The 25634-nt window shown below is 49.7% G+C and overlaps 1 protein-coding gene across 1 annotated transcript in view; it reads left to right on the top strand.

Moving 5' to 3' along the window:
* The window catches only part of FBN3 (fibrillin 3), a 65440-nt gene that overhangs the window by 19786 nt on the left and 20020 nt on the right, over positions 1-25634 (top strand). Inside the window, exons 23-45 of the mRNA XM_008580025.1 lie at positions 1300-1524; positions 1747-1872; positions 2315-2443; positions 3541-3666; positions 4530-4655; positions 4804-4926; positions 5138-5263; positions 6246-6371; positions 7936-8058; positions 8234-8356; positions 8953-9078; positions 9171-9293; positions 10001-10123; positions 10652-10813; positions 11782-11850; positions 12832-12957; positions 18440-18565; positions 18958-19107; positions 21383-21454; positions 23389-23514; positions 23800-23925; positions 24302-24427; positions 24792-24908. Of these exons, the coding sequence (XP_008578247.1) occupies positions 1300-1524; positions 1747-1872; positions 2315-2443; positions 3541-3666; positions 4530-4655; positions 4804-4926; positions 5138-5263; positions 6246-6371; positions 7936-8058; positions 8234-8356; positions 8953-9078; positions 9171-9293; positions 10001-10123; positions 10652-10813; positions 11782-11850; positions 12832-12957; positions 18440-18565; positions 18958-19107; positions 21383-21454; positions 23389-23514; positions 23800-23925; positions 24302-24427; positions 24792-24908 (2925 nt within the window). The remainder of the gene's footprint in view (positions 1-1299; positions 1525-1746; positions 1873-2314; positions 2444-3540; positions 3667-4529; positions 4656-4803; positions 4927-5137; positions 5264-6245; positions 6372-7935; positions 8059-8233; positions 8357-8952; positions 9079-9170; positions 9294-10000; positions 10124-10651; positions 10814-11781; positions 11851-12831; positions 12958-18439; positions 18566-18957; positions 19108-21382; positions 21455-23388; positions 23515-23799; positions 23926-24301; positions 24428-24791; positions 24909-25634) is intronic.

Below are 25634 nucleotides of genomic sequence, written 5' to 3'. Positions count from 1 at the left end.
GGGCTCGGCCCCAATTTATGATATTTTTGACCAACAGTGGTTTTATTGGGCGTAACCCCATCATAAGCCAAGGAGCACCTGTAGTTTCACTGCCCTAAAAATCCTCTGTGCTTGTCCCATTCGTCCCCCCCTTCCTCCAACCCCCATGCAGTTTTGATTTCCTTTTGAACTGAGGTACAGGTATGCAGCGGGTCTTCTCACTGACCCCAACATGTGACAAAAGAAAGAAAGTAATCGAGGACAGAGAAAAGAGCTATTGCATTGAGAGAGACGAGACCCTAATTCAGGGGCAGGGGACTTGGGGAGATCCTAACTCTGGCCATGTCTGGTCAGATGAGAAGGTTGGCCTTGGGTATAAGACAACTTAAGAAGCCTCCTGTGTGTGTCTTGGTATGTCTGTTGTTTTCTAAAAATTCTATAGGGCTGGAGGATTAGCTCACTTAGAAGAACATGGTGCTGGTAGTACCAAGGTCATGGGTTCAGACCCCCTGACCAGCCAACGACTGATAATAAAATAAAAATTCTGTATTTTTAGAGATATTACATTCCAGAAATTCATCCTCCAATTGACTTGCTTAAGTGTATGTTATCTTTGTGAAGAGAGAAGAATTGCCTTAGACCAGGGGTCGCCAAACTTTTCCCTTGGAGGACTAGAGAGCAAATATTTTTGGCTCTGTGGGCTATACCATCTCTGCTGCGATAGCTCAGTGCTACAGTGTCACACAAAAGCAGCCATAGACCATATGTTAACAAGTAGGTGCCAATAAAACTTTATTTACAAAAACAGACAGCTGGCCCCTGGGCAGTAGTTACCCAGCACCCTATCTTAGACCTTCATCTCTGGTGTGGAGGAATATTTGGCTGCTGTCAGAATGTTCTGAGGGAGTTTTATGGGTCAAGCACATGACTCAAGCAAGCCAGACAGCCTGGTTTGAACCCCAGGTCTACCTGTTGCTTACTGTGCGGACTTGGGCAAGTTACGTCACTCAGTTTCTTGCCTGTAAAATGGGCATGATCATAGTGTTTTCCTCTAGGCATTATTTTGAGGATTAAACAGATTGAGGACCTTAGAACAGTGCTAGGCACATAGTAAACACCCTAGTAGTGCGAGTTATTATTACTGAGGTGGGATGACATCAAATCTCAGTGTGAGGAAGTCACCTCTGTTCACTCAGCCCATTCACCTGACTACGTCAGGGAGAAAGTTTCAGATGGGTGCTGCTGAATGCAACACCTGTCTCACCGCAATGGGCACAGCATGGTGGGGGTGGTGGACTCGGCGACTATTCCTCTGTGCAGACGTGAGACTGGAGCCGTGTTTCCTGCGCTGGGATGAGGACGAGTGTGGGGTCCCCCTGCCCGGCAAGTACCGGATGGACGTCTGCTGCTGCTCCATCGGGTCTGCATGGGGAGCTGAGTGCGAGGCTTGCCCAGAGCCCGAGTCCCCGGAGTTCGCCAGCCTGTGCCCTCGGGGGCTAGGCTTCGCCAGCCGGGACTTCCTGTCTGGCCAGCCCTTCTATAAAGGTGTGGTTGGGGAAGAAGAGCTTGAAGGACAGGTCTCTGGAAGGATGGGAAGGGCAGGTAGAGGGCACGGCATGGGCAAAGGCTTGGAGGTGCAAAGCATATTCAAGAAAAGGGGATGTGAGAAAGCTCAGGAACTAAGAACCCAGAGAGGGCTTGGTTTATGGTTCCTGAGCTTTGGGGCATCTGGGTGGCTTGTCTGATGACGTTTTATGCCCCCCACAGATGTGAACGAGTGCAAGGTGTTCCCTGGCTTCTGTACGCATGGCACCTGCCGCAACACTGTGGGCAGCTTCCGGTGCTCCTGTGCTGGGGGATTCGCCCTGGATGCCCAGGAAAGGAACTGCACAGGTGGGTGCCCACTTGCAGAGACAGGGACTTTGAATCAGACATGGAGACAAAACCCGTTCTTTAGGTACCTCTTGTCATATCTGCCTGCATGCTGTGTGACCTAGGGCAGGTCATTGCCCTCTCTGGGCTGCAGGGACTCCGACTTGTAAAAAGAGGGGCTGGCAAAGGTGACCTTCAGGGTTTTCCAGGCTGTGATGAAATTCCCTGCCCTTGTCCGCTGTTCAGTTAAGGCCCTTCCATTTCCCTGGCTTGGTTCGGTATTTTGGGGCTCCTGTATGTCTCCTCATGTCTACAGATGTGGAAACCCCCTCCCACTCTCCCTGTTGTCCACAGCTAGGGACCCCCTCAGTCTGTGCCCCTGATGTCTGCACACACAGATTCCGACCCTACCCTCTTATATCTGCATGCACGGACCCCCCACCTGCGCCCCCTCTCCCCACAGACATCGACGAATGCCGCATCTCCCCTGACCTCTGCGGCCAGGGCACCTGTGTCAACACCCCAGGCAGCTTTGAGTGCAAGTGTTTCCATGGCTACGAGAGTGGCTTCATGCTGATGAAGAACTGTATTGGTAGGTGCCCTGGGTAGGGTGGGCATTCAGGGCAGGATAGTGGGTATGTTGCTGTGTGGACATGGGTGGAGGGGGCAGGTGTGGGGAACACACAGAACCCAGTTGGGGCACAGCAAGTCGGGGGGCCATGGGGCGTCATCCTCAGGAGAGAGGCCTGGGGACCGAGATCTGGGAGTGGCCAGCACACTGGGGTTGCGTGAGATCTCCCAGGGAGGGCGCGACCTGAGAATGGGACAGGGCTGCAGAGAAAGGCCTGGGAAATGCAGGCATTTAAGGGGCCTCTCGTCCCCGCCATCCACTTTTTTCTATATTTGATGGACAGCTCACATGCATCTCTTGAGCTAGGGGCACTGCAGGGAGCTCAAGAGCAGAGCCCCATTTTCTTGAATCTCATGACCTAATGGGGAGACGGATGTTGATAAAATAAATCCCCAAAGAAATACAAAATTGCCACTATCAGAAGCTCTAGAGGGCTGGATGGTTAGCTCACTTGGGAGAGTGTAGTGCTGTAACACCAAGGTCAAGGGTTTGGATCCCTATACCGGCCAGCCACCAAGAAAAGAATTGGGAAGATACGCTGGAAAGGGCTCCGTGGTCTAATGGGAATGTGGACCTGGGTGATGTGGCTCGTTCTGTGGAGTTTGAGGAGGTGGCTGGGAAGAGGGGGAGTAAACGGAGTAAGGAGAGGCTAAAATTGCAGCCTGGAGGAAGAACAGCACGTGCGAAGGCCCCGAGGTGTGGCTGGTGGGTGGCAAGGCTGCCTGCTCCCTGCCCCGATGCCTGGCGGGGCTGGGCCTCCGCTTCCCGGTGTGTCCTGCAGGGCAGTGGGGAGGACTTCTCAGCCCTTCCTCCAGTGAGTGCAGGAGTGTCAGCCTCATGGCCCCTACTCTGACAATCCCAGCTTCACCCCTGTCTGACTTTTCCGTGCTCCTCCCAGCTCAGACTCCACCCCACTGGGTCCTCCGAGCCCCTCGCCTCCAGACTGTCCTGGCTTTGGCTGGGGTGAGAGACTGCAGCAGGGAGAAGCTGCCACGAGCCACGAGCCATCCTCCCCAGGCCAGCATAGTCACACTTGTTCTCTCCTTCCACACGTCCAGACGTGGATGAGTGTGCGAGGGACCCGCGGCTGTGCCGGGGAGGCACCTGCACCAACACAGATGGGAGCTACGAGTGTGAGTGTCCCCCTGGACACGGGCTGATGGCTGACGGCACTGCTTGCGAAGGTGAGTGTGCAAACGGGTGTTCATGTGAGTGTTTGAATGTGAGTCATATGAGTGAGATGGTGGGCCTGTGTCTCTCTGAGGACACACCTGTAATGTGAGTGTGCAGGTGTGTGTCAGTGTGTCTCCATGTGTGAGCAGTTGCATGTGTGACGTATATTTGTGCGTGTCTCTGTGTGAAGTGTGACTGCATGGGAGTGAGCTGACGGGAGTATTTGTGTGTGAGAACATAAGTGTGCACGTGTGTGTGTGCGTGTGCCTGTGAATGTGTGTTTATACAGGGACAAGTGTGTTTGTGAGTTTGTGTGTGTGCCCATATAAGGGCAAGTGCACGTGAGTGGATGTGAGGGCGTGTGTTGCATCTGTGAGTTTGCAAGAGGGTGTGCACATGGACCTGGGTGTGAATGTATCTGCTGAGAGCAAGTGCATTTTCATGTGAGGGGGTGTGTCTGTGTGTGAGTCTGAGTGTGCAAGAGGATGTGAGTGTGTATTTGGGTGCGGACGTGTGTTTATACAAGGGAGATGTATTTATGTGTGAGTGGGTGTGAGGTGTTTGTGAGTCTGTGAGTGTGCACGTGGGTGTGTCTCGATGCAGATGCATGTTTACACAAGGGTGAGCGTGTTTGGGTGTGAGTGGGTGTGAAGTGTGTTTGTGAGTCTGAGTGTGCACAGGGGTGTGTGTTTATCTGGGTACCTTGTGTTTACACAGGTGGATGTGTTTGCGAGTGGGTAGATAGGCGCCATGGGGTTGCCAGTGCTAGCAGCATGAGTGTCCACGCTGTGCCTGAGTATGTCTCATCATGCAGGTGGGGCACAGGCCTGTCCTCCACCTGGGCCACCCCACCAGCTGTGTGCTCCCTCCACAGACATCGATGAGTGCTCCCTGAGTGATGGCCTGTGTCCCCACGGCCAGTGCGTCAATGTCATTGGTGCTTTCCAGTGTTCCTGCCACGCTGGTTTCCAGGCCACCCCCGACCACCAGGGCTGTGTGGGTGAGACTGTGCCCACCTGCCGGCAACCGGGTCCCAACTGCAGTCCCAACGTCAATGGCAGACCCTCTGGTCCTAAAACCAGCCCTCGCCCCACTCTTGGCCCTCTCCCCCTTCCCCAACCCCTCCCCGTCTGCCCTGCCTACTGCAGACATCAACGAATGCCATGTCCAGAACGGTGGGTGTGACGTGCACTGTGTTAACACTGAGGGCAGCTTCCAGTGCAGCTGCGGACAGGGCTACTCCCTGCTGCCCGATGGGAGGACCTGTGCAGGTGGGTGGGCATGGCCTCTCCTTCTGTCTGGGATGCGGGGGAAGAGGAGGTGTCAGCCAGGTCCCAACTTGTCCATGAGCCAAGCTCAGGCAAAGCCAGCCAGACCTGAGGCATCCTCTGCTCAGCCCTGACCCTGGGGGAGGGAGGGACCGTGGTGCTCTCCCTCCGTTCCTGCCTGCCTGCAGCCCACCCCCCACTTCTGCTCCCCCAGATGTGGACGAGTGTGAAGAGAACCCGGACATTTGTGACCGAGGCCAGTGCACCAATGTGCCAGGGGGTCACCGCTGCCTGTGCTATGACGGCTTCACTGCTACCCTGGACATGAAGACATGTGTTGGTGAGAAGTGAGGCTGGGAGGTGGAGGATGCAGCATCAGAACCCACACACCAGGCTTTCCACGAGGGTGCACACAGTCATGACAAACCCCAGGTCTCATTCCTGCTGCACACAGGACAGGGAGATGACGCTTTGCTCAGGTGTCACCAGTGCCCGGATCCCACTCTCCAAAGCCCATGGGATCTCATTCATAGAAGAAAAGCCCCCAAACCTTGTTCTTTTGAATTATGTTTGTTGAACACTCTCTGTGTACCCAACACCCATCAGAGCTCTGTTCTGAGGGCTGTGCTTTAAAATCATTGCAGACAAAGGGATTTTTGCAGAGGAGGGTGAACAAGGTGGGAAAGAGCCTCAGAACTGTGTCCTCTGCTTGAGGATCCCCAGGCTGTCTGGTGGCGATCACTGTCCTCACCTAGGGCCGAGGGTACAGAGGTGTACTGGGCGCCCTATCAGGACAAAGCTAAGGCCAGCGTGGGAAGTCCCAGAAGTAACAATGTAACTCCCGACCAAGACTTGTCTAGTCCAGTGGAGCTTAAAGAGTTCCAGCTCACAGGAGTCTCAGGGAGCACTTCAGAAAAAATCCTTGTGAGCAGATACATTTAGGGAATACTGTTTACTCCGTAGCCCTATTGCAGATATGCTGTACACGTTGGCATAATGGCTCTGAAAAGTCCTGCAGGAGGAAAACCTGGTTAGCTTTGTGGAACCCAGCATTCTTTCAATGTATTCAGCATTGAATCATTTTGGGAATCCTTTTGGGAATACATGCCTGGGGTGTTGCATGACTCCATATATGCTGCAAAATGCTCACGGAACACTCACAGCTGCCCAGTGGTGGAACCAGAGAGGGCTCCCCACCCCTGGAGATGAGCAAAGAGGGGACCCCCGTGGCAGGGCACTCAGGAGTGCTGGTACTCTCCTTCCTGCCCTCTTTCATCACCCAATGCCCAGCCCTCAGGCCTCATACCCTCTCCCCCCAACAGATGTGAACGAGTGTGACCTAAACCCTCACATCTGCCTCCACGGGAGCTGCGAGAACACAAAGGGCTCCTTTGTCTGCCACTGCCAGCTGGGTTACATCGTCAGGAAGGGGGCCACGGGTTGTTCTGGTGAGCCGGTGGTCAGTGGTGCAGGTGGAGCGGACCCTGAGGGGCCAGCTCGGGGGTCATGGGGTCTGCCTTTCTCCCTTAGGGTGAAGCACAGTCAGAGTTCATTCTCACAGATTTCCACTGATGAGGTCTCATGTTAAAGCAAGAACAGAGCGCCTGGGGCTCCCCTTAAACAGCTCGGCATGGGGAGCCCCCAGTGTCCACAGCAGCATTCCCAAAGCACGCAAACCTGATTTTATTTATTTATTTATTGGCAGCCAGCCAGTACGGGGATCCGAACCCATGACCTTAGTGTTATAAGGCTGCGCTCTAACCCACTGAGCTAGCTGGCCAGCCCCAGTGATGATTTTAAATGCTACAGGGATGAACATTTAAACATTTGGGTGGTTATCGTATTAGCTTCCTGGAGCTGCAGGAACAAATGATTACACGTCAGGTAGCCTAGAACAACAGAAATTTATTCGCATTCCAAAACAACAGTTCTGGAGGCCAGAAGTCTGAAATCAAGATGTCAGCAGGGAGAATCTGTCCTTCCTCTCTCTTAGCTTCTGGTGGCAATCATTGGTTTGTAGAATCCTTGGTTTGGGGCTGGCCCGGTGGCGTACTGGAGAGTGCGCCGCTTGGGAGCGTGGCGGCGCTCCCGCCGAGGGTTCAGATCCCATGTGGAGACCGGTTTCCGCTCACTGGCTGAGCGCGGTGCGGGCGCAACACCGAGGGTTGCGATCCCATTACCGGTCAGTAAAAAAGACAAAAAAAAAAAAAAGGATCCTTGGTTTGTAGAAGCATCATCACCCGATCTCTGCCTTCATGTTTAAATGGCAGAGTGTCTGTGTCTATATCCAAATTTCCCTTTTCTTATATGGACCCCAGTCATTGGATCAGGGCCCACCCTAATTCAGGATGACCTCATCTTAACTTGGTTACCTCTGCAAAGACACTATTTCCAAATAAGGTCGCATTCACAGGTTCCAGGGCTTAAGAACTGAAATACGTTTTGAGGGGACACAGTTCTCCCCACTCCAGTCACATAGATATTTTAATGTGTGCCAGAAACAAATGTCACACAGCCGAGCATCAGACTCATGACTTCGTAGAGCTTGTTGGTGTTGATATACAATTTTCTTTTAAAGTACATTCATGTACGTGGAAACAGGAGTCTGGTAAAGAAATGTTCAGTCAAGAGGAGCTCACTTAGGTGGTGTATGAACATTGCAGAGATTATAAGAGTGATACAAAGTTGATTCAGGATCGGAAATGCTGGTGTAGAGGGAAATCCTGGTTTGGAGAAGAGGCATGTTCATTAGGACAGTTCCTCTTAATGTCTACCCTGAGTCTCTCATGCTGCTATTCCAGGCCGTTTCTGAGGGCTGCCGGGAGTCGTGCCTGTTGGGTTTGGGGGGTTCCCTCTTGGGCTCTGAGTGAAGATGAGAGCTCCCCGGGTAGGTGGGGTGGGGCTCTCTGGGCCGGCCTTTCCCCTAGGGAGGGCCCTTACTCTCTCACTGCTGCTGTGCTGAGTCTCCTCTTCTGTGACTGTGTCCCACCACTGGGCTCCCTCTCCCCTCAGACATGGATGAATGTGAGCTTGGGGGACACAACTGTGACCTTCACGCTTCCTGCCTCAACCTCCCTGGGAGTTTCAGCTGCAGGTGCCAGCCAGGCTGGGTGGGGGATGGCTTCGAATGCCACGGTGAGTACCTGGGACCAGGGGGTCCGGGCAAAGAGGAAGAGGTAGGTGGAAGGCACAGCAGGGGTGTGGTTGGGCCCAAAGCTGTCTGCGGGGGCTATTCAGGGGTTGTAGAATCTGCCTCCCTGCAGCCCCCCAATGCACACACCCGGGGGGCTCTGGGCTCCGTCTCCTGCAGACCTGGATGAATGCACTGTCCAGAAGCATCGGTGCAGCCCGAGAGCTGACTGTCTCAATGCTCCCGGCACCTACTGCTGCACCTGCCACCAGGGCTTCATTGGGGATGGCTTTTCCTGTGAAGGTGAGATGTGGTGGGGGAGGGGGAGGGCCAGGGTCTAAGAGGGACAGCCACGAGGGCTGGATTCTCGGTGGCTGCAGTGGTCAGCCGGCCTCCAGACTCACTGATCCACCCACTGCCTCATGGGTGCTAGAGAGGCTGTATAGATAACCCTCAGGGCCACCTCTGCCCACCCATGGGTCAGATCCAGAGTCACTGGGCACTGTCATCTCCCTTGACTCTTTTTGGTAGTGGGTGATTGGCCAGTACAGGGATCAGAACCATGCTCTAACCAACTGAGCCGACTGGCCAGCCCTTCCCTGAACTCTTAAGTGCATGGGGCTACTTGCTTATTTCCAGCTTCCCTCCACCCTGGATCGTGAATAATCGGGTCCCCTCTCTGCCCTTGCAAATGAAGTTTGAGTGTCCAGAGCTGCCTCTCCACACCCTGGCCCTGACTTGGTCATTTTCCCACCTGGAGTCAGGGTCTGAGTTCTTAGTGCTAATTGCCTGGGGCCTTGGGCGACAGTGAAGGGGTCAAGTGACAGGGGCCTCCTGCCCACCCCGTGTGGGTCCTGGCCCAGCTGGCCCCCAGCCCTCTGCCTCTTGGGGCCCCTCAGACCGGGATGAGTGTGCCGAAGACATGGACCTCTGTGAGAACGGGCAGTGCCTCAACACGCCTGGAGGGTACCGCTGTGAATGTGAGATGGGCTTCAACTCCACAGAGGACCACCGGGCCTGCCAGGGTGAGGCCTGGGCCAGGCGGGGTGGGGGAAAGAGCGGGTGGGACCCCAGAGCAGGCTGCCTGGTGGGACAGACTGACCTGGGGTCCCTGTAGATGTGGACGAGTGTGCCCTTGGGAACCTCTGTGCATTTGGGAGCTGCGAGAACCTGCCCGGAATGTTCCACTGCATCTGTGATGATGGTTATGAGCTGGACCGCAGTGGTGGCAACTGCACAGGTGTGGGGTCAACCAGACTCAGGGGGCTGGGAGGGGAATTGCAGGAGTGAGGGTGGGGACCTTGCCTGGCCCCACGTGTAGAATAGCCTCCCATCACTCCCTGATTTATTGTCCTCTTCCCATCCCCTGAACAAATGCAGTGAATGAATGAGGGGCTCCCTGCACCACAGCTGCCAAAAAGTTCTCCCACCTGTGTTTTTTAAAATGAGAAAATGGTAAATATTTTCAGCTTTGCAGGCTGCATGGTCTCTGTTGCAACCACTCAACTGCCACTGTAGCTGGAAAGCAGCCAGAGATGATATGTAAATGACTGGGCGTAGCCATGTGCCAATAAAACTTTATTGACACAAACAGATGGAGGGCCAGATTTGGACCCCAGATAGGAGCTTACTAACCCCTGGTTTGAAAGCATTTTCCAAATGTGGGTTTTCTATGTTGGCTGTGTGGAACCCATAGCAGGGAGAGTTTTCAAGGTGCAAACTTGTAAGCCAAGTATGACAGTGCAGGGAGGGGATGGGGTTGGATGGGACAGGCCAGACTTTGGAGGCCGTGGTCCCTTCAGGTTTCTTTCCAGGAAGGACATGGCCTCTCCCCACAGTCCAGTGCCCAAGAGTGGACCCCGAGGGAGGGCTGCGGTTTCTCAAAAAGAAGCTGGGAGGGAGGGGGGCTGGGGGCGGCTCTGCTGCTGATAGTCCCCTGCCCTACAGACGTCAACGAGTGTGCAGACCCAGTGAACTGCATCAACGGCCTGTGTGTCAACACCCCTGGTAGCTACCTCTGCAACTGCCCCCAAGATTTTGAGCTGAACCCCAGTGGGGTGGGCTGCGTCGGTGAGTCCATGCTTGGGTCCTGTTGGGGCTCTGGGGTTAGTGGAGCTGGGTGAGCTGCAGCCTGAGTCACCTTGTTGAAATCTACCTGCTCCTGACAAACAAGACATTGGCTGGCCCCTGACCAGAGTGGTTGTCCCTGTCATCCACTGAAGTGCAGCCTTGTGGTCTAAATACACATATGAGCACGCACACATACACTCTCACATGCGCACGTTTTCCCTGCCTGGCCCCTGTGTGATTTTTCATGTTCACCTATTCAGAAACACTCATCCGCCACACACACATATGCACACACAGATACACACATTTGCACTGAGAGATAACAGTTACACACAGAGACACAGTTACACAGAGAGAGAGACACACCGTTACACATAGAGGGAGACACAGTTACACACAGAGACAATGGTTACACGCAAAGACAACAGTTACACACACAGAGACACATAGCTTACATGCACAGAGGTGAACACACACACACACATTTCCCCTCTACCACTTGCTAACCATCCCTTTCTGCCTGTTCAGACACCCGGGCCGGAAATTGTTTTCTGGACACGCACAACCGAGGGGACGGTGGCATTTCCTGCAGCACTGAGATCGGAGTTGGCGTCACTCGAGCCTCTTGCTGTTGCTCCCTGGGCCGGGCCTGGGGCAACCCTTGTGAGCTGTGCCCGATGGCCAACACTAGTGAGTCCCTGTGGGGCCAGCAAGCACTGTGACCTGAACCCCAGAGACACAGGAGCTCAGGGGTCATCTCTGCTAATGGAAAGCCTTGGGTGACAGGGAAACTGAGAACCCAGGAGGGAGAGGGGCTCGTTCTGGGTCACGCAGTGTACTCTCTGCAGTTCACTGGCTGGGACTCTCTCCAGCGACCCTTTCTGCAGATTCTCTGTGTGTTTGCAATCACTCAGTTGCTCAGTCGGTCAGTAAACATTGAGAGTTCCTCTTTGCTGTGTGTTAGGGCTTGGGGACCCAGAGATGGATGAGCCCCAGCCACTACACACTGGCCCTCACCCGTAAACCAGTGGTCCCAGGACCATGAGAGTACGGCTATCCTGAGGGGTTTTTTTTGAAGCATAGCCATGGCTCAGGAGAAAGCCTTGGAGAGATGGGGGTAAGGAAAGGCTTCCCAGAGGAGGAGGCTTGAATGAGGTTTTGAAGGATGAGTAGGAGTTTTCCTAGCAGAGTAGAGGGAAGGGTGTATAATACAGTGGTAATAGCATGTGCAAAGGCCTCAGGTTTGAAAAAGGGAGGCACCTGTCCACCTGTTCAGGTATGCATGTGCGTGAATGTCCAGGGTCTTCCTTTCATGGGGGTACTTGCAGTCACACTAGAGTCTGATTTTGGATCAGAAGGACCTGTCCTTCCCCACCCAACTGCCCCCCCACCACCACACAATCCGTCTGCTCCCATGTTGGATGTGAACCCACATTTACACACACACACAGATACTGGATCCCCAGGCAGCTCCAGGACTGGTCATGGTCTCTTTACCCTAAGAAGCCAAAGAGACAAGGGGATGTAGTTGTTGCAGGGGAGGGATGGGGGCCCAATCTTGAGCCCTTTTTTAGGGAACCTCCCCTCCCCTGTCTCTCCTAAGCTTTGCCCAGATACTCTGCCCTGCAGCCCCTCACTAGAGCCTGTTTCCCTTGCAGCAGAATATAGAACCCTGTGCCCGGGAGGCGAGGGCTTCCGGCCCAACCCCATCACTGTCATTCTGGAAGGTGAGTTCCTGGAAGACCATCTGTCCATCCACCCATGGGCTGATCTTTTTCTCATCCCCACCTCACCAAAGTGCGGAGTTGGGCAGCTTGGGATGGAGGAGAACAGATCCTCCTGCCTGGAATCCAGGCAGCAGGACCAAACTATGCTTTTCATTTGTGTTGAACTCTTTATCTATTCTTTCAGTCATTTCCTTTCCACTTGTTGGTCTATTGATCCATCCATCCTTCCTTCCAGCTCTCCATCCCCTGTCCACCCTCATTTGCTTACCCATCCATCTGTCCTTTCATGCATCCATCTCTCTTCCCCCATCCACCCATCTTTCACCCTTCCTTCCTTCCATCCGTCCATCCATCTCCCTTCCTGCCTTCATCCATCCTTTCATCTTTTCATCCACCCACCCACCCATTCATCTGTTCATCCATCCAATCACCTGTCCATCCACTCATTCATCTTCTCATTCATTGACCCACTTTCTTATTGACCGTCTACTACTTTTCATATCTTTCTTTCCACCCGTTCATCCATCCATCTTCCCATCCGTCCTCCCATCCTTCCTTCCTTCCGTCCATCCATCCATCCTAGCCACAGGGAGTGATGAGGTTGGAGGAGACATTCCATCTAGAGGGAACTGTGATAGATAGAAGGATGGACTAACACATGAAAGAAAAGGAGTTGAATTCAGGGTGACATTAACTCTTGGGGATCGTTGAAGGAGCCCTGAGAGTCCAGGTCAGGGTGTAAGCCCGTCCATCCATCCATCCTAGCCACAGGGAGTGATGAGGTTGGAGGAGACATTCCATCTAGACGGAACTGTGATAGATAGAAGGATGGACTAACACATGAAAGAAAAGGAGTTGAATTCAGGGTGACATTAACTCTTGGGGATCCTTGAAGGAGCCCTGAGAGTCCAGGTCAGGGTGTAAGTGTCACCCAAATCCTTGGGTTTAGCTTCCAAGCATGGCTTCCTCACTTCCTGACAGACATTGATGAGTGCCAGGAGCTGCCAGGGCTGTGCCAAGGGGGTGACTGTGTCAACACCTTCGGCAGCTTCCAGTGCGAGTGCCCACCTGGCTACCACCTCAATGAGGACACCCGCATCTGTGAGGGTGAGCATGGACCCCCCAGGCTGGGCTAGACACTCCGCCTCCTTCCCTACGTTTCTGCCCTGCCAAGTTTCATGAGGGTCGGGAAGGGAAGGTCTCATTCGAATGCCCTGATCTCCCCTTTTCTCTGCTCCTCCTCCTCCCCCTTGCCTGCCCTCTGCCCTCTGCCCTCTACCCACTCAAAATGACCTGGCTTTACAATAACAGCCATGCTTTTCCCTTGGGCAAACACTGACCAAACCCAGAGCTAAAAGTGGGAAGGAAAAGACAGGAACAGGAATGGAACGGCCCCACCTTCCCTTCAAGCAGCACTTCACCTATGTCTCTGTTGTTCTTGTTTCAACATAGTGGTAATAGCCAACAACCAGTGGGTGTCTATGACTGTGTCACCACTGTGCTGAGCATCCTCGCTGGCCATTCATTCATTCACCACAACAGCCCCATGAGGGGGGTGTTTCTATTATGATCCCATTTTTCAGATGCAGAAACTAAGGCTTGAAGAGATTAAGTGACTTATCCAGAGGTATCAGCTACTAAGTGATGGAGTCTGGCTCTGAGCCTGGCTATCCCAAACCTTGAGCCTGAGCTCTTTTAATGCAGTGTACCAAATTCATTCATTCATTCACTCATTCATCCATCCATCCCTTTTCTTCCTTTCAGTCAGTATGAACTGAGCACCCATATGTGCACAGACACTGAAATCAGCACAAGGCTAACATTTCTTTTACGCTGAGCAACATTGTTTTGAAATTCAAGGAAATGGTGAAGGAAGAGAGAAACCTAAGATCTAAACACCAATTTCCTTTGTACATGGAGGTGGGAGCTGTCAAACCAAAATCAGAACCCAAAGTGCTTGCAGAATATCTCATCCCTCCCTCCCTCCCCCATCCCTGAGCATATCAAGGGAAAAAGAGAAAAGTGGTAGCAACACACAAGGTGGGTGTGCTGTAGGTCTTGATTGTCACAGGTAGGGAGATTTCAACCTGAATGTTGACTTGGATGTGAAGTCTTGCCAGGCCAGTTTGTACCCCTCAGGGCTGCAGTTTTTGCAGCCATTTCCAGCAATCAGACTTGGGGAGGTGAGACTTGTGGAGTCATATGGGGCCTGGTGCTGAGAAAGGCTCCAGGCTTGGTTTAATGCTTGCTGTTGCTACCTTGAAATTCTTCATATATTTTGAACAAGGAGGTTTTGATACTCACCTTGAAATTCTTCATATATTTTGAACACAGAGGCTTTGATACTCACTTTGCACAGGGAAAATTCTGTAACGGGTCCTGGTTGAACAGTTTTTTCCACTCCTAGAATTGCTGGGTCTTATAGTAATTCTGAGGAACTGCCAGACTTTTCTGCAGCAGCTGTACAATTTTATATTCCCACCAGCCATGTAGGAGGGTTTCAGTTTCTCCATATTCCTGCCAATGTTTGTTATTTTCCATTTCTTAAAGTTAAACCATCCTACTGGGTTTGAAGTGGTATCTCATTGTGGTTTTGATTTGCATTTCCCTAATGACTAATAATGTTGAGCATTTTTCATGTACTTGTTGGCCATTTGTATCTCTTCTTTGAAGAAATGTCTATTCAGGTCTTTTGTCCATTTTAAAGTTAGTTTGTCTTTTTGTTGTTGAGTTGTAAGAGTTCTTTATATATGCTGGATACTAGACCCTGATCAGATATGATTTGCAAAAGTTTCTCCTGTTCTGTGGGTTGTCTTTTCATTTTCTTGATAGTTCCCTTTGATGCACAAAAAAATCTTACTTTTGGACTGGCTTGATAGCTCAACTGGTCAGAGCTCAGGGTTGTAACACCGAGGTCGAGGGTTCAGATCCCCACACAGACCAGCCACCAAAAAGTAAATAAATAAATAGAGAATTGGACAGAATTATGTTAAGTGTTCCATCAACTCAAACATTCTGTTAAAAAAAAAAGTCTTAATTTCGATGAAATCCAATTTAATCTGTTTTTCTTTTCTCTCTATTGCTTGTGTTTTTGGTATCATGTAGAAGAATTGATTGCCAGATCCAAGGTCATTCAGATTTACTCCTGTGTTTTCCTCCAAGACTTTAATAGTCTTAGCTCTTACAGTTAGGTCTCTGTTGCATTTTGAGTTAATTTTTGCACCTTATGTGAAGTAGAGATTCAACTTCATTCTTTTGCTTGTGCAGATCCCATTGTCCTGGCATCATTTGATGATGAGATTGTTCTTTCCTCGTTGAATGGTCTCAGCACATACAGGTTTCTTTCTGGACTTGCACATCTACTCCATCGGTTTATATGTCTATCCTTATGCCAGTTCCACACTGTTTTGAAATTGAGAGTCCTCCAACTTTGTTTTCCTTTTTCAAGATTGTTTTGACTATTTGGGATCCCTTGACATTCCATATGAATTTTAGGATAAGCTTTTTCATTTCTGCAAAAAAGGTCATTGAGATCCTGATGGGAATTATGTTAAACCTGTAGGTGGCTTTGGAAAGTGTTGTCATTTTAACAAGTTAGTCTTCCAGTCCATGAACATGGTATGTTTTTCCATTTAGTTAGGTCTTTAATTTCTTTCAGCAATGTTTTATAGTTTTTAGTGTACAAGGCTTGTACAGGGTTTTAGTGTACAAGGTTTGATACACACTTGATACCAATTGGTCAAAATGTGTTGTTTAATTTCCACATACTTTTCTGATTCTCCTTCGGTTATCAACTTGCAGTTTTATTCCATTGTAGTTGGAAAAGATACTTGTATGGTTTTAATATTTTTAAATTTATTGAGACTTGTTTTGAGGCCTAGTATATGGCCTATTCGGGAGAATTTTCCATGTGCACTTGAGGAAAATGTGTATTCTGCTGTTGTTGGCTTGTATACTCTATAGATGTCTGTTTTAGTCTGTTTTGTGTTGTTATAACAGAATACCTGAGACTGGGCAATTTATAAAGAACAGAGGTTTATTTGGCTTATGATTCTGGGACAGCTGCATCTGGCACGGGCCTCAAGCTGCTTCTACTGATGGCAGAAAAGTGGCAGGCAGCCAGTGGGTACAAGCAGATCACATGGCAAGAGGAAGCAAGAGAGAGAGAGAGGAGGTGCCAGGGTCCTATATACAACAAGCTCTCGTGGGAACTAATAGAGTGAGAACTCACTCACTACCCCTCCTCCCCCAGGGAGAGCATTAATCCATTCACAAGGGATCCACCCCCATGACTCAATCAGTTCCCAACACTGCCACATTGGGGATCAGATTTCCACATGAGTTTTGGAGGGGACAACACATCTAAACTCCACCAATATCTGTGAGATCTATTTGGTTCATAGTGTTAAGTTCTCTGTTATTTTATTGATATTTTTGTTTAGTTGTTCTATCCATTATTGAAAGTGGGATATTGAATTTTTCAAATATTATTGTACAGCTGTCTGTTTGCCCCCCCTTTTCTAAATCAGTTTTTGCATCATATATTTTGGGGCTCTGTTGTTAGGTGCATATATGTGTATAATTGTTATATCTTCTTGATGGACTGACCATTTTATCAATATATAATGTCCTTCTTTGTCTCATATTGCTGTTTTGGACTTAAAGTCTATTTTATCTGATATACAAACCTTGGCTGTCTTTTTGGTTACTACTTGCATGGAATAACTTTTTTCATTCTTTCACTTTCAACTTATTTGTGTCTTTGGATTTCAAGTCAGTCTCTTATAAACAGCATATAGTTGAATCTTGTTTTTATTTTGCACCCATTCTGGCAATCTCTGACTCTAAATTGGAGAATTTAACCCATTTACACATAAAGTAATTTCTGATAAGAAAAAGCCATTTTGCTATTTGTTTTCTATATGTGTTATATCTTTTTTGTTTCTTAATTCCTCCATTACTGCTTTTGTTTTTGCTTACTTGATTTTTTCTAGTGGCCCATCTTGATTTCCTTCTTGTTTCTTTTTCTGTATATTTTTTAAGTTTTTCCTTAGTTGTTACCATGGGATTACAATTAACATCTTAACTTTACAACAATCAAGTTTGAATTAATACCAGCTTAGTTTCAATAGTACACAAAAACTCTTTCACAACTTCATTTCTCCTTTGTTTATTGTTATTGTTGCAAATTACATCTTTGTAAATTGTGTGCCCACTAACGTACATTAATAATTATTGTTTTATGTATTTGTCTTTTAATCATATAAGAAGATATAGCAGTAACTGACCAAAAATGCAATACTACTCCTGGCTCTTATGTTTACCTATGTAACCACCTTTATTATTGCTCTTTGTTTCCCTGTATGGCTTTGAGTTACTGTCTAATGTCTTTTCATTTTATTTGGAGTACTCTCTTTAGTATTTCTTGCAGGACAGATCTACTAGAGATAAACTGCCTCAGTTTTTGTTTATCTGGGATTATCTTAAATTCCCCTTCATTTCTAAAGGTTAGTTTTGCCAGATATAGAATTCTTTCAGCACTTTAAATATGTCCTCCCACTCCCTTCTGGCCTCTGTAGTTTCTGTAGAGCAATTGGCTGTTAATCTTATTGAGGATCCCTTGTATGTGATGTGTTGCTTTTCTCTTGCTACTTTTAAGATTGTTACAGCTGCTAAGGATCTATGTTGTGGGATGGCTGGCAGGCACTTGAAAATGCTATAGCTCTCTCACTACAGCACAGCAGTTTTTTTCTTTACAGCATCTTCCATTGGTTGTCATAGTTTCTGACTGGTTCCAGAGTTCTTTAGAAGTTGATTTTTTTGTTTTTTGACAACTCAGTAGTTGCTTTTGTGGAAGACTGGAGCCCTAGAGATCCCTATTCTGTCGTTTTTGGTAACGTCATTCCTGGCATGCTAATATTCTGCCAGCTGTTTTTGTACAGCCCTCTAGCTAAGAATGCATTTTACCTTTTATTTTTAATGGTTGAGCAAAGTAAAAAGAAGAAGAATATTTTATGACACATGAAAATTAAATGAAATTCACATTTTGTGGTCCATAAATAAAGTTTTCTAGGAACGCAGCCAATATTACAATTCATTTATGTATTGTCTGTGGCTGCTTTCATGCTACAATAGCAGATTGAATAATTGTGACAGACGCTACAGTTTGATTCACAAAACCAAAATGATCTGGCCCTTTGCAGAAAAAGTTTGCTGCCCCTCGACTAGAGACTAGATCAGATTGAGAATCAACTTTTTTTTTTCAAGAATAGTTTATTCATAAGGTTCTTACTTCCTGTCACATCACAGTAGGAAGACATAGTCACCCCATTCTTGGTGATGGTAAAATTGACTCATGAGCTCAAATAGTATTTTTTCTAATAGAAGTTTATCATCATAATACTTTTTTTTCACTTAACACCATATTGTATCTTTCCACATCACTACAATGTCTGGCCATTTTAAGCTGATTTTCAGACCAAATTCAAGCTCATAGTGAAATGGCCCCATTGGGCCTGGGGTGGGGAGTTATCTAGACAATTCCTGGAGACTGCCTGCCTGTCTCCCTCCACTCTTCCCTCTCTTGCAGACATTGATGAATGCTCCACACACTCGGGCATCTGTGGACCTGGCACATGCTACAACACCCTGGGGAACTACACCTGTGTCTGCCCTGCAGAGTACCTTCAAGTCAACGGTGGCAACGACTGCATGGGTAGGAAGTATGATGAGCTGGGGAACCAGTGATTGCAGAAGAAGCACATGGGTGTGGGAAGGACTGCAGGGGATCTCCAAGCTTTGGGGAGTGCAGAGAGCCATGTCTGGGGGAGGAAAGAGAGGGAGGGTGAGCGTACTTGAAGTGCTGATATGCAGCAGTGAGCAAACCTGCAGTACTCAGGAACCCAAGGCTGCCATGAACAGTTGCCCAGGTTGCACACTGCCCAACAAAGGCTAGAATATGAATGGTGCCTTTAACTGTGTTTAGGGAGAGACATCAAGCCAGTGATCTTCAAACGGATCCATGAATGAGTTCCCATCTGTTTGGTCCTCTCTTCCTCTGATGTGGGTGGTCCTTACCTTCACTCTTCTCCCCAACCCCAATTGCAGACACGAGGAAGAGTGTCTGCTTCCGACACTATAACGGCACCTGTCGGAATGAGCTGGCCTTCAACGTGACCCAGAAGATGTGCTGCTGCTCTTACAACATCGGTCAGGCCTGGAATAGACCCTGTGAGGCCTGCCCCACCCCCACCAGCCGTGAGTACCCTTCCCTCACCTTCTTGCCAGTTTGGGTCTTCCTAGCATAGCATTTAAGGAAGCACATTGCACTTAGGCCTCCTAGATTAATCTGCCTTGTTCTGATGGGGGCTGGAGAGTCTAAGTTATGTACCCCATGTGTGGAAAGCAATACTTTAGAGTGAGAAAAGTGGCCTTCCTTCCATTTGCAGATCATAAGAATTCAGGACAGATCAGTGGGGCTTTCATTGCTGGGGAAGGCCCTTGAAGACTCACAGAACTAGTTGGTGAGGGGGTGATCAGTGAGTGCCTGGGAGCAGGGAGGAAAGCACAGCTGGCTGGAGAAACCAGGGATCCTTGGGCTGGGGGAGGGGCAGGCTCGGAAGCTCGAGGAAGATTGAGACCCTCATGAGAACATCGGTCAAGGTGAGGGAGGGTGTTCCAGGCTGGGGAACAGTATGAGCACAGGCCTGGAGGCAGGACTGAGCAGAACATGGAGGCAGCTGTGATGAGACCTGTTAGAGTGATCTAGCAGCCAGCCCAGATTCTACTAGAAAGAGCTGCAGGAGCAGGAGCAGACTGTGGGTTTACAGTTGTGTTCATTTCCTAGGGTTGCTGTAACAAATTACCACAAACTGAGTGGCTTAAAAAGACAACCTAGAGATTTATTCCTTCACAGTTCTGAGGGTTAGATGTCTGAAATCAAGGTGTCCGCAGGGCCGTGCTTCCTCTGAAGGAGCGAGGGGAATGTTCCTTGCCTCTTCCAGCTTCTCGTGGCTGCCGGTTTTCTTTGGCGTTCCTTGGCTTGTAGCTGTATCAACCTGGTCTCTGCCTCTGTCTCCACCTGGCTGCTTCTCCCTGTATCTTTACAGTCCTTTCCTCTTACAAGGATTTAAGGGCCACCTTGCTCTAGTACAACTTTATCTTAACTTTACCTTAATTACATCTGCAAAGATGCTGTTGCCAAATAAGGTACATTAGAGTTGCCAGGTGGATATGAACTTTTGGGAGAACATTATTCAACCCAGTGCACAGTCCAACGAGGAAGGGTCATTATTGAGATCTCTGGGTGCTGAGTTCCAGAAAAAGAATAAGGAAGACCCAGTCCCTCCTCCCAAGCTGTGCATCCCAAAGGAAGCTGCAAATGGACAATTCTGATTATGGGACTGTCAAGACAGATTACATGTCACCCATGAGTTCCGTGCTGGGACCTAGGCACCTGCCCTGGTTTCGTGTCTCTGAATCTGAAATGCAGATAGAATAGCATGAGGCAGAAAACCACACCAGCTAGGGGGCTGCTGAGATAGATCCGTTCTCATGATGCAGACGGAAGAGTGAGTGAGGGCCAGAGTAGGGACCTGGGGTAAGGTGGCAGGGTTACACTGATTAAACACACCCATGTCTGTTAGGTGGGCCCAGGAACACCTGCCCCGCCTGGGGATCGTGGGCAGGCAGGCAGCATCTGGGTGCATTGGCAGTGGGATGTAATTGGAGAGTGAATTGCTCAGGGAGCTCAAACGTGGCGCCATCTACTGCCCGGGGCCAGAGTGGCAGGTCCAGGGAGGCCCCTCCATTGGCTGCCCTGAGTCCTCAAGATTGAAGTGGGCTTCGCTGAGGAAGGCAAGGGTGAAAGGGCAGTTTGGGCAGAGGGAATGGCATGTGCTAAAGTGTGGAGGCATGGAGCAGGTCCTATTCACACATGCCGGTACATCCGTGCAGCTGGAGTACAGAAGTTACTGTTTTTTTGGGTTTTTTTTTTTGTCTTTTTTCCGTGTCTGGCAACGGATCGCAACCCTCAGTGTTGCCCCCGTACCGGACCGGGGACCGGCAACGGGACCGCAACCCTCGGTGTTGCTCCCGCGCCTCGCTCAGCCAGTGAGCGGGAACCGGTCTGTATGTGGGATCCGAACCCTCGGGTGGGAGCGCCGCCGCGCTTCCCAAGCAGCGCACTTATCCAGTGCGCCACCGGGCCGGCCCCAGAAGTTACTGTTGAAAGGAAGGTGGGAATGGGGTGGAGGTCTTCAGCCCGCACTGAAGAGTCTCCATCTTATGGTGAGGAGAGTGGGGCGTGGTTGGAAGACATGGGGGAGGTCCCATCTGTGTATTGGAAAATTACACTGCACAGGCCAATGGCAGCTTTTAACCCAGGGCTGGTCAATATGGAGGGAAGGAGAGTACAGGGAGACCGGTGAGAAGAGCCCAGGTGAGGGCTGGGCTGCAGAGACAACGGCGATGCAAGTGACGGCGGGGGGGACCTGGCCTGCAGCCCGTCTCAGCTCTGTTCCCATTTGCCCAGTGGACTACCAGATCCTGTGTGGGAACCAGGCCCCAGGCTTCGTCATTGACATCCACACTGGGAAGCCCCTTGGTGAGTGACTGCAGTCCCCCTGCCCACAGTCCCTGCCCGCCTGGGTCCACCTCTCCCCTCTCTCCCCCTCCCTGACAGCTCTTTCTCTGCCACCCTCCTCCTCATCCTCCTCTCTTCCCCCTTCCCCACACACCTCCATCTCCCCAGAAACCCTGCTCCCCAACACTTCTTTCTTATTAAAACAGTAAGAGTATTTTCATTAAATTGTTATTCATCTTTTTAAATGATGGTAAAATAGACATAATATAACATTTACTACTTTAACCATTTTTAAGAGCCCAGTAAAGTGGCATTCAGTACATTTGCACTGTGTTGTGCAGCCGTCACCACCATCCACCTCCAGAACTTTCCCATCTTCCCAAACTGAAACTCTGTCCCCATGAAACACTCACTCCCCATCCCCCTCCCCAGCTCCCGGCACCCCCCATTCTCCTTTCAGTCTCTGTGGATCTGATGACTCTAGGGACCTCCTATGAGCAGAACCACACAGTATTTGTCCTTTTGTGCCTGGTTTATTTCACTGAGCACAATGTCCTCAGGACTCATCCGTGTTGTAGCGTGTGCAGAATGCTACCCCCCCCTTTTTTTTGCAAAGAAGAGGAAAAGGGTTTTTTTTAAATTTTTAGAATGCTCCCTTTTAAACTTAGATGGGATTCTGTACTATTTAACACCAGCATGCCAATTTTTACCTGTATGGTGTTTAATTGATGAACCCACTTTCAGTTGCTTTAAACCCACGGATGTATACTCCTTATTTTAAAAAATTGGAACGTGGCACATAAAACTCACTTCCCCTCTAGTCACCACCTCAGATCTGTCCCCTTCTCGTTGCCTGGAGATTTTCATGGTTTATGCCTGGAATACTTCTTTCCAGTTTTTCCTTCATGCGTTTCCCCCATTGAAAATGTATGACATTGTTTTCTGGGAGTTTTACATAAATTATGTGATACCCAACATGTTGGTCTACAATTTGCATTTTTCACCCAAAGGTATTTCAGAGAACCAGCCAGATTACTCTAATGCAGTGCAGCCTCCTTCTTTGCCATGCTTTAGAGTATTCCATGGTGTGAATACATGCCAGGTCATAAACCAGTTCCCCAGTGATGGACAGTTATTTCCAGTCCCCTATTGATGGACACTTAGGTTGTTCCCAATCCCCTATTGATAGAAAGTTAGGTTGTTTCTAGTCTCCTGTTGATGGACACTTAGGTTGTTTCCAGTCCCCTATAGATGGACACTTGAGTTGTTCCCAGTCCCCCACTGATGGACACTTAGGCTGTTTCCAGTCCCCCATTGGTGGACACATAGGTTGGGTGTATTTATATATTAACAGCTTTATTGAGATATGATTTACATACCATACCTTTCGCCCATTTAAATGTGCCCAATTCAGTGATTTTTAGTGTATTCAGAGTTGTGCAACCATCATCTCAATCTAAGTTTAGAACACCGTGCCCATTAGCAGCCATTCCCCTTCCCCCCTCCCCTCAGCCCCTGGCAGCCATTAATCTTTCTGTCTCTATGCATTTTCCTATTCTGGACGTTTTCTATAAATGGAGTTGTACAATATTAATCCTTTTGTGTCTGGCTTCTTTCACTGAGCATAATGATTTCAGGGTTCATCCCTGTCAAAACCCGTATCACTGCTTCATTCCTTTTTATGGCTGAAGAATATTGAGGGTTGCTGGGTCACAGGAAAAAGTGCGTTTTTAATTGAGAAAGATACTTTCTCTTGCTTTTTTCTTTCCTTCCCCATCCTGATCTCTTTCTGGTGTGAGCGGATGTATTTTGTCCACGGCAGGATTTTTGGAGCATGTGCTGGTTTGTGGCCATAACACTTTCTACCAGACTGCAGGGTCAGTGAGAGCCTTAGCTTAGGGTCCCCAGAAGTCCCAGAGAGCTGGTCAGCCCCTGATGGCCGATGCCCTCCCCAGACATCGACGAGTGCGGGGAGATCCCTGCCATCTGTGCCAACGGCGTCTGTATCAACCAGATCGGGAGCTTCCGCTGCGAGTGCCCCATGGGCTTTGACTACAACAGCATCCTGCTGGCCTGCGAAGGTGCCCCTTTTCCCCTCCATCCCCAGCCCTGGGGTCTGGGTGGGATGCTGGTCCCCTGCTGTGCAATCTGGGCTAGTCATTTAAACTCTCTGAGCCTCGGTTTCCCCATCTACATAACTGGGCCAACACCTTTCCAGGGGCCCCCATCCCATATAACCACCCTTACTCCAGATCTGGCTGCTTCCAGACAGACCATCTGCTCTGAAGCGGGGGGCTGGGTTTGCGCTTTGATTCTGTCAGGGTGGGCTTCTCCTTCACCCCCACTCCATTCTCTGTCTTCCCCAGATGTGGATGAGTGTGTCAGCGGGGAGAGCTCCTGCTGGCAAAATGCCAACTGCATCAACATCCCTGGCAGCTACCGCTGCGGGTGTGCCCAAGGGTACAAGCTGTCACCAGGCGGGGCTTGCGTGGGTGAGCAGGGTCCTCAGGGAGATGATGAGCCAGACCCCAGCAGGGCGAGGGCTTGGGGAGCAGGGCTCTGTGGCCCACTGTGACTTGGGTAGGGTATGACTCTTAACCCAAGGAAGTCTGGGTCTTTCTCCTTGTCTGTACTATTATGGAGAATGGGGGCTCAACTGAGTGAACTTGGGAATGGGACAGCCATGAGGGTGACATAAGATATGATGAAGGTGGAAGCTGAGCATACGCTGGCAGCCTGAGGCCCCTGTCGGGAGCTTGAATGGGGGTCTCCAAAGCAGGTTCTGGCTCCTCCATTGCAGCAAGGGAGGGCTCAGGGAAACACCGTGGGGTGGGGGACCTGGGGACCCCATGCTGCCTGCACCCCCAGGACGGAACGAGTGTCAGGAGATCCCGAATGTCTGTAGCCATGGCGACTGTGTGGACACTGAGGGCAGCTACACATGCCTGTGTCATCGTGGCTTCCAGGCCTCAGCAGATCAGACGCTGTGCATGGGTGAGAGCCCCTCCTGCCTCTACCTCTCAGGCCAGGCTGCCTGGGGTCTACATATACCTCTCCCGGGGTGGGAATGATGTGTCTGTTCATCTGGTTCACAGACAGACCAGGGTTTGAGTCCTGCCACTAAGATCTTGGATAAATGGCTTATTCTCCTCCCCGTGCTTCAGTTTTTCCACTGGTAGAATGGGGGTGATAAATAGTGCTGGGAGACTTCCCAGCCATCTCCTCAAGGGGTCACTACCCAATCACCCAGGATGGGCTGGGTTCAGGGGAGACAGGTTGGGTCCAACCAAACCATCATTCCCTGAGCCACCCAATGCCCTGGGTGAGCTGAGCAGGCTCGGGGGCTTTGCTCCAACAGATGTTGATGAATGTGAACAGCAGCCATGCGGAAATGGGACCTGCAAGAACATCATCGGCTCCTACAACTGTCTCTGCTTCCCTGGCTTTATGGTGACACACAATGGGGATTGTATGGGTGAGGATTTTGACCCAGGGACCCTTCGGAAAAACAACCTTGGAGGTTGGAATTTTCTCTGAAAATAAGTCAACCACTGAGTTTTTCACAGCCTTTTAATTGCCAGGTGCAAGTTGGGGGACTTGCAAGGGGTGACTCACCAGAATTCATGCTGACATTGATGTGAAGTGGATGGGCTGTACAGAAAGGGAGGTGAATAGTGAAAACAAGACCTGGATGGTTTGCACTACCCTGTTTAGCACACTGGGTAAAGGCATGGACTCCCAGGTCAGGAAGCATGAGTTCAAATCTCAGCTTTGCCACCTACCAGCTGTGTGACCCTGGACAAGTCATTTACCTCTCTGTGCCTCAGTTTTCTCATGTGTAGGACGGGAATTGATAGTAGTGCCTTCCAGACCAAATATCAGAACAAATAGAATTCTCAACAAGGAATATTACCAAAGAGAGACATATTGATCAAAGGTTCAGTGCTCCAAGAAGACATAATTATAAACGCATATGCATAGGCATCCAACAACAGAGCTTCAAAATATATGAAGTAAAAATGGACAGAACTGAAAAAGAAAATGACAAATCCACAATTATAGTTGGTGACTTCAACACACCTCTCTCAGTAATAGAACAAATAAGCAGAAAATCAGTAAGGATATAGAAGGCCTGAACAACACTGCCAACCACCTACACCTGATTGATACTTGTAGAACATTCCAGAACACATTCTTCTCA

The sequence above is a fragment of the Galeopterus variegatus genome, unplaced genomic scaffold (genome assembly GCF_000696425.1).
Source record: "Galeopterus variegatus unplaced genomic scaffold, G_variegatus-3.0.2 Scaffold2002, whole genome shotgun sequence".
Lineage (NCBI taxonomy): Eukaryota > Metazoa > Chordata > Mammalia > Dermoptera > Cynocephalidae > Galeopterus > Galeopterus variegatus.
Note: the sequence above shows the minus strand (reverse complement) of the source record. Positions and strands in the feature narration are given on the sequence as shown.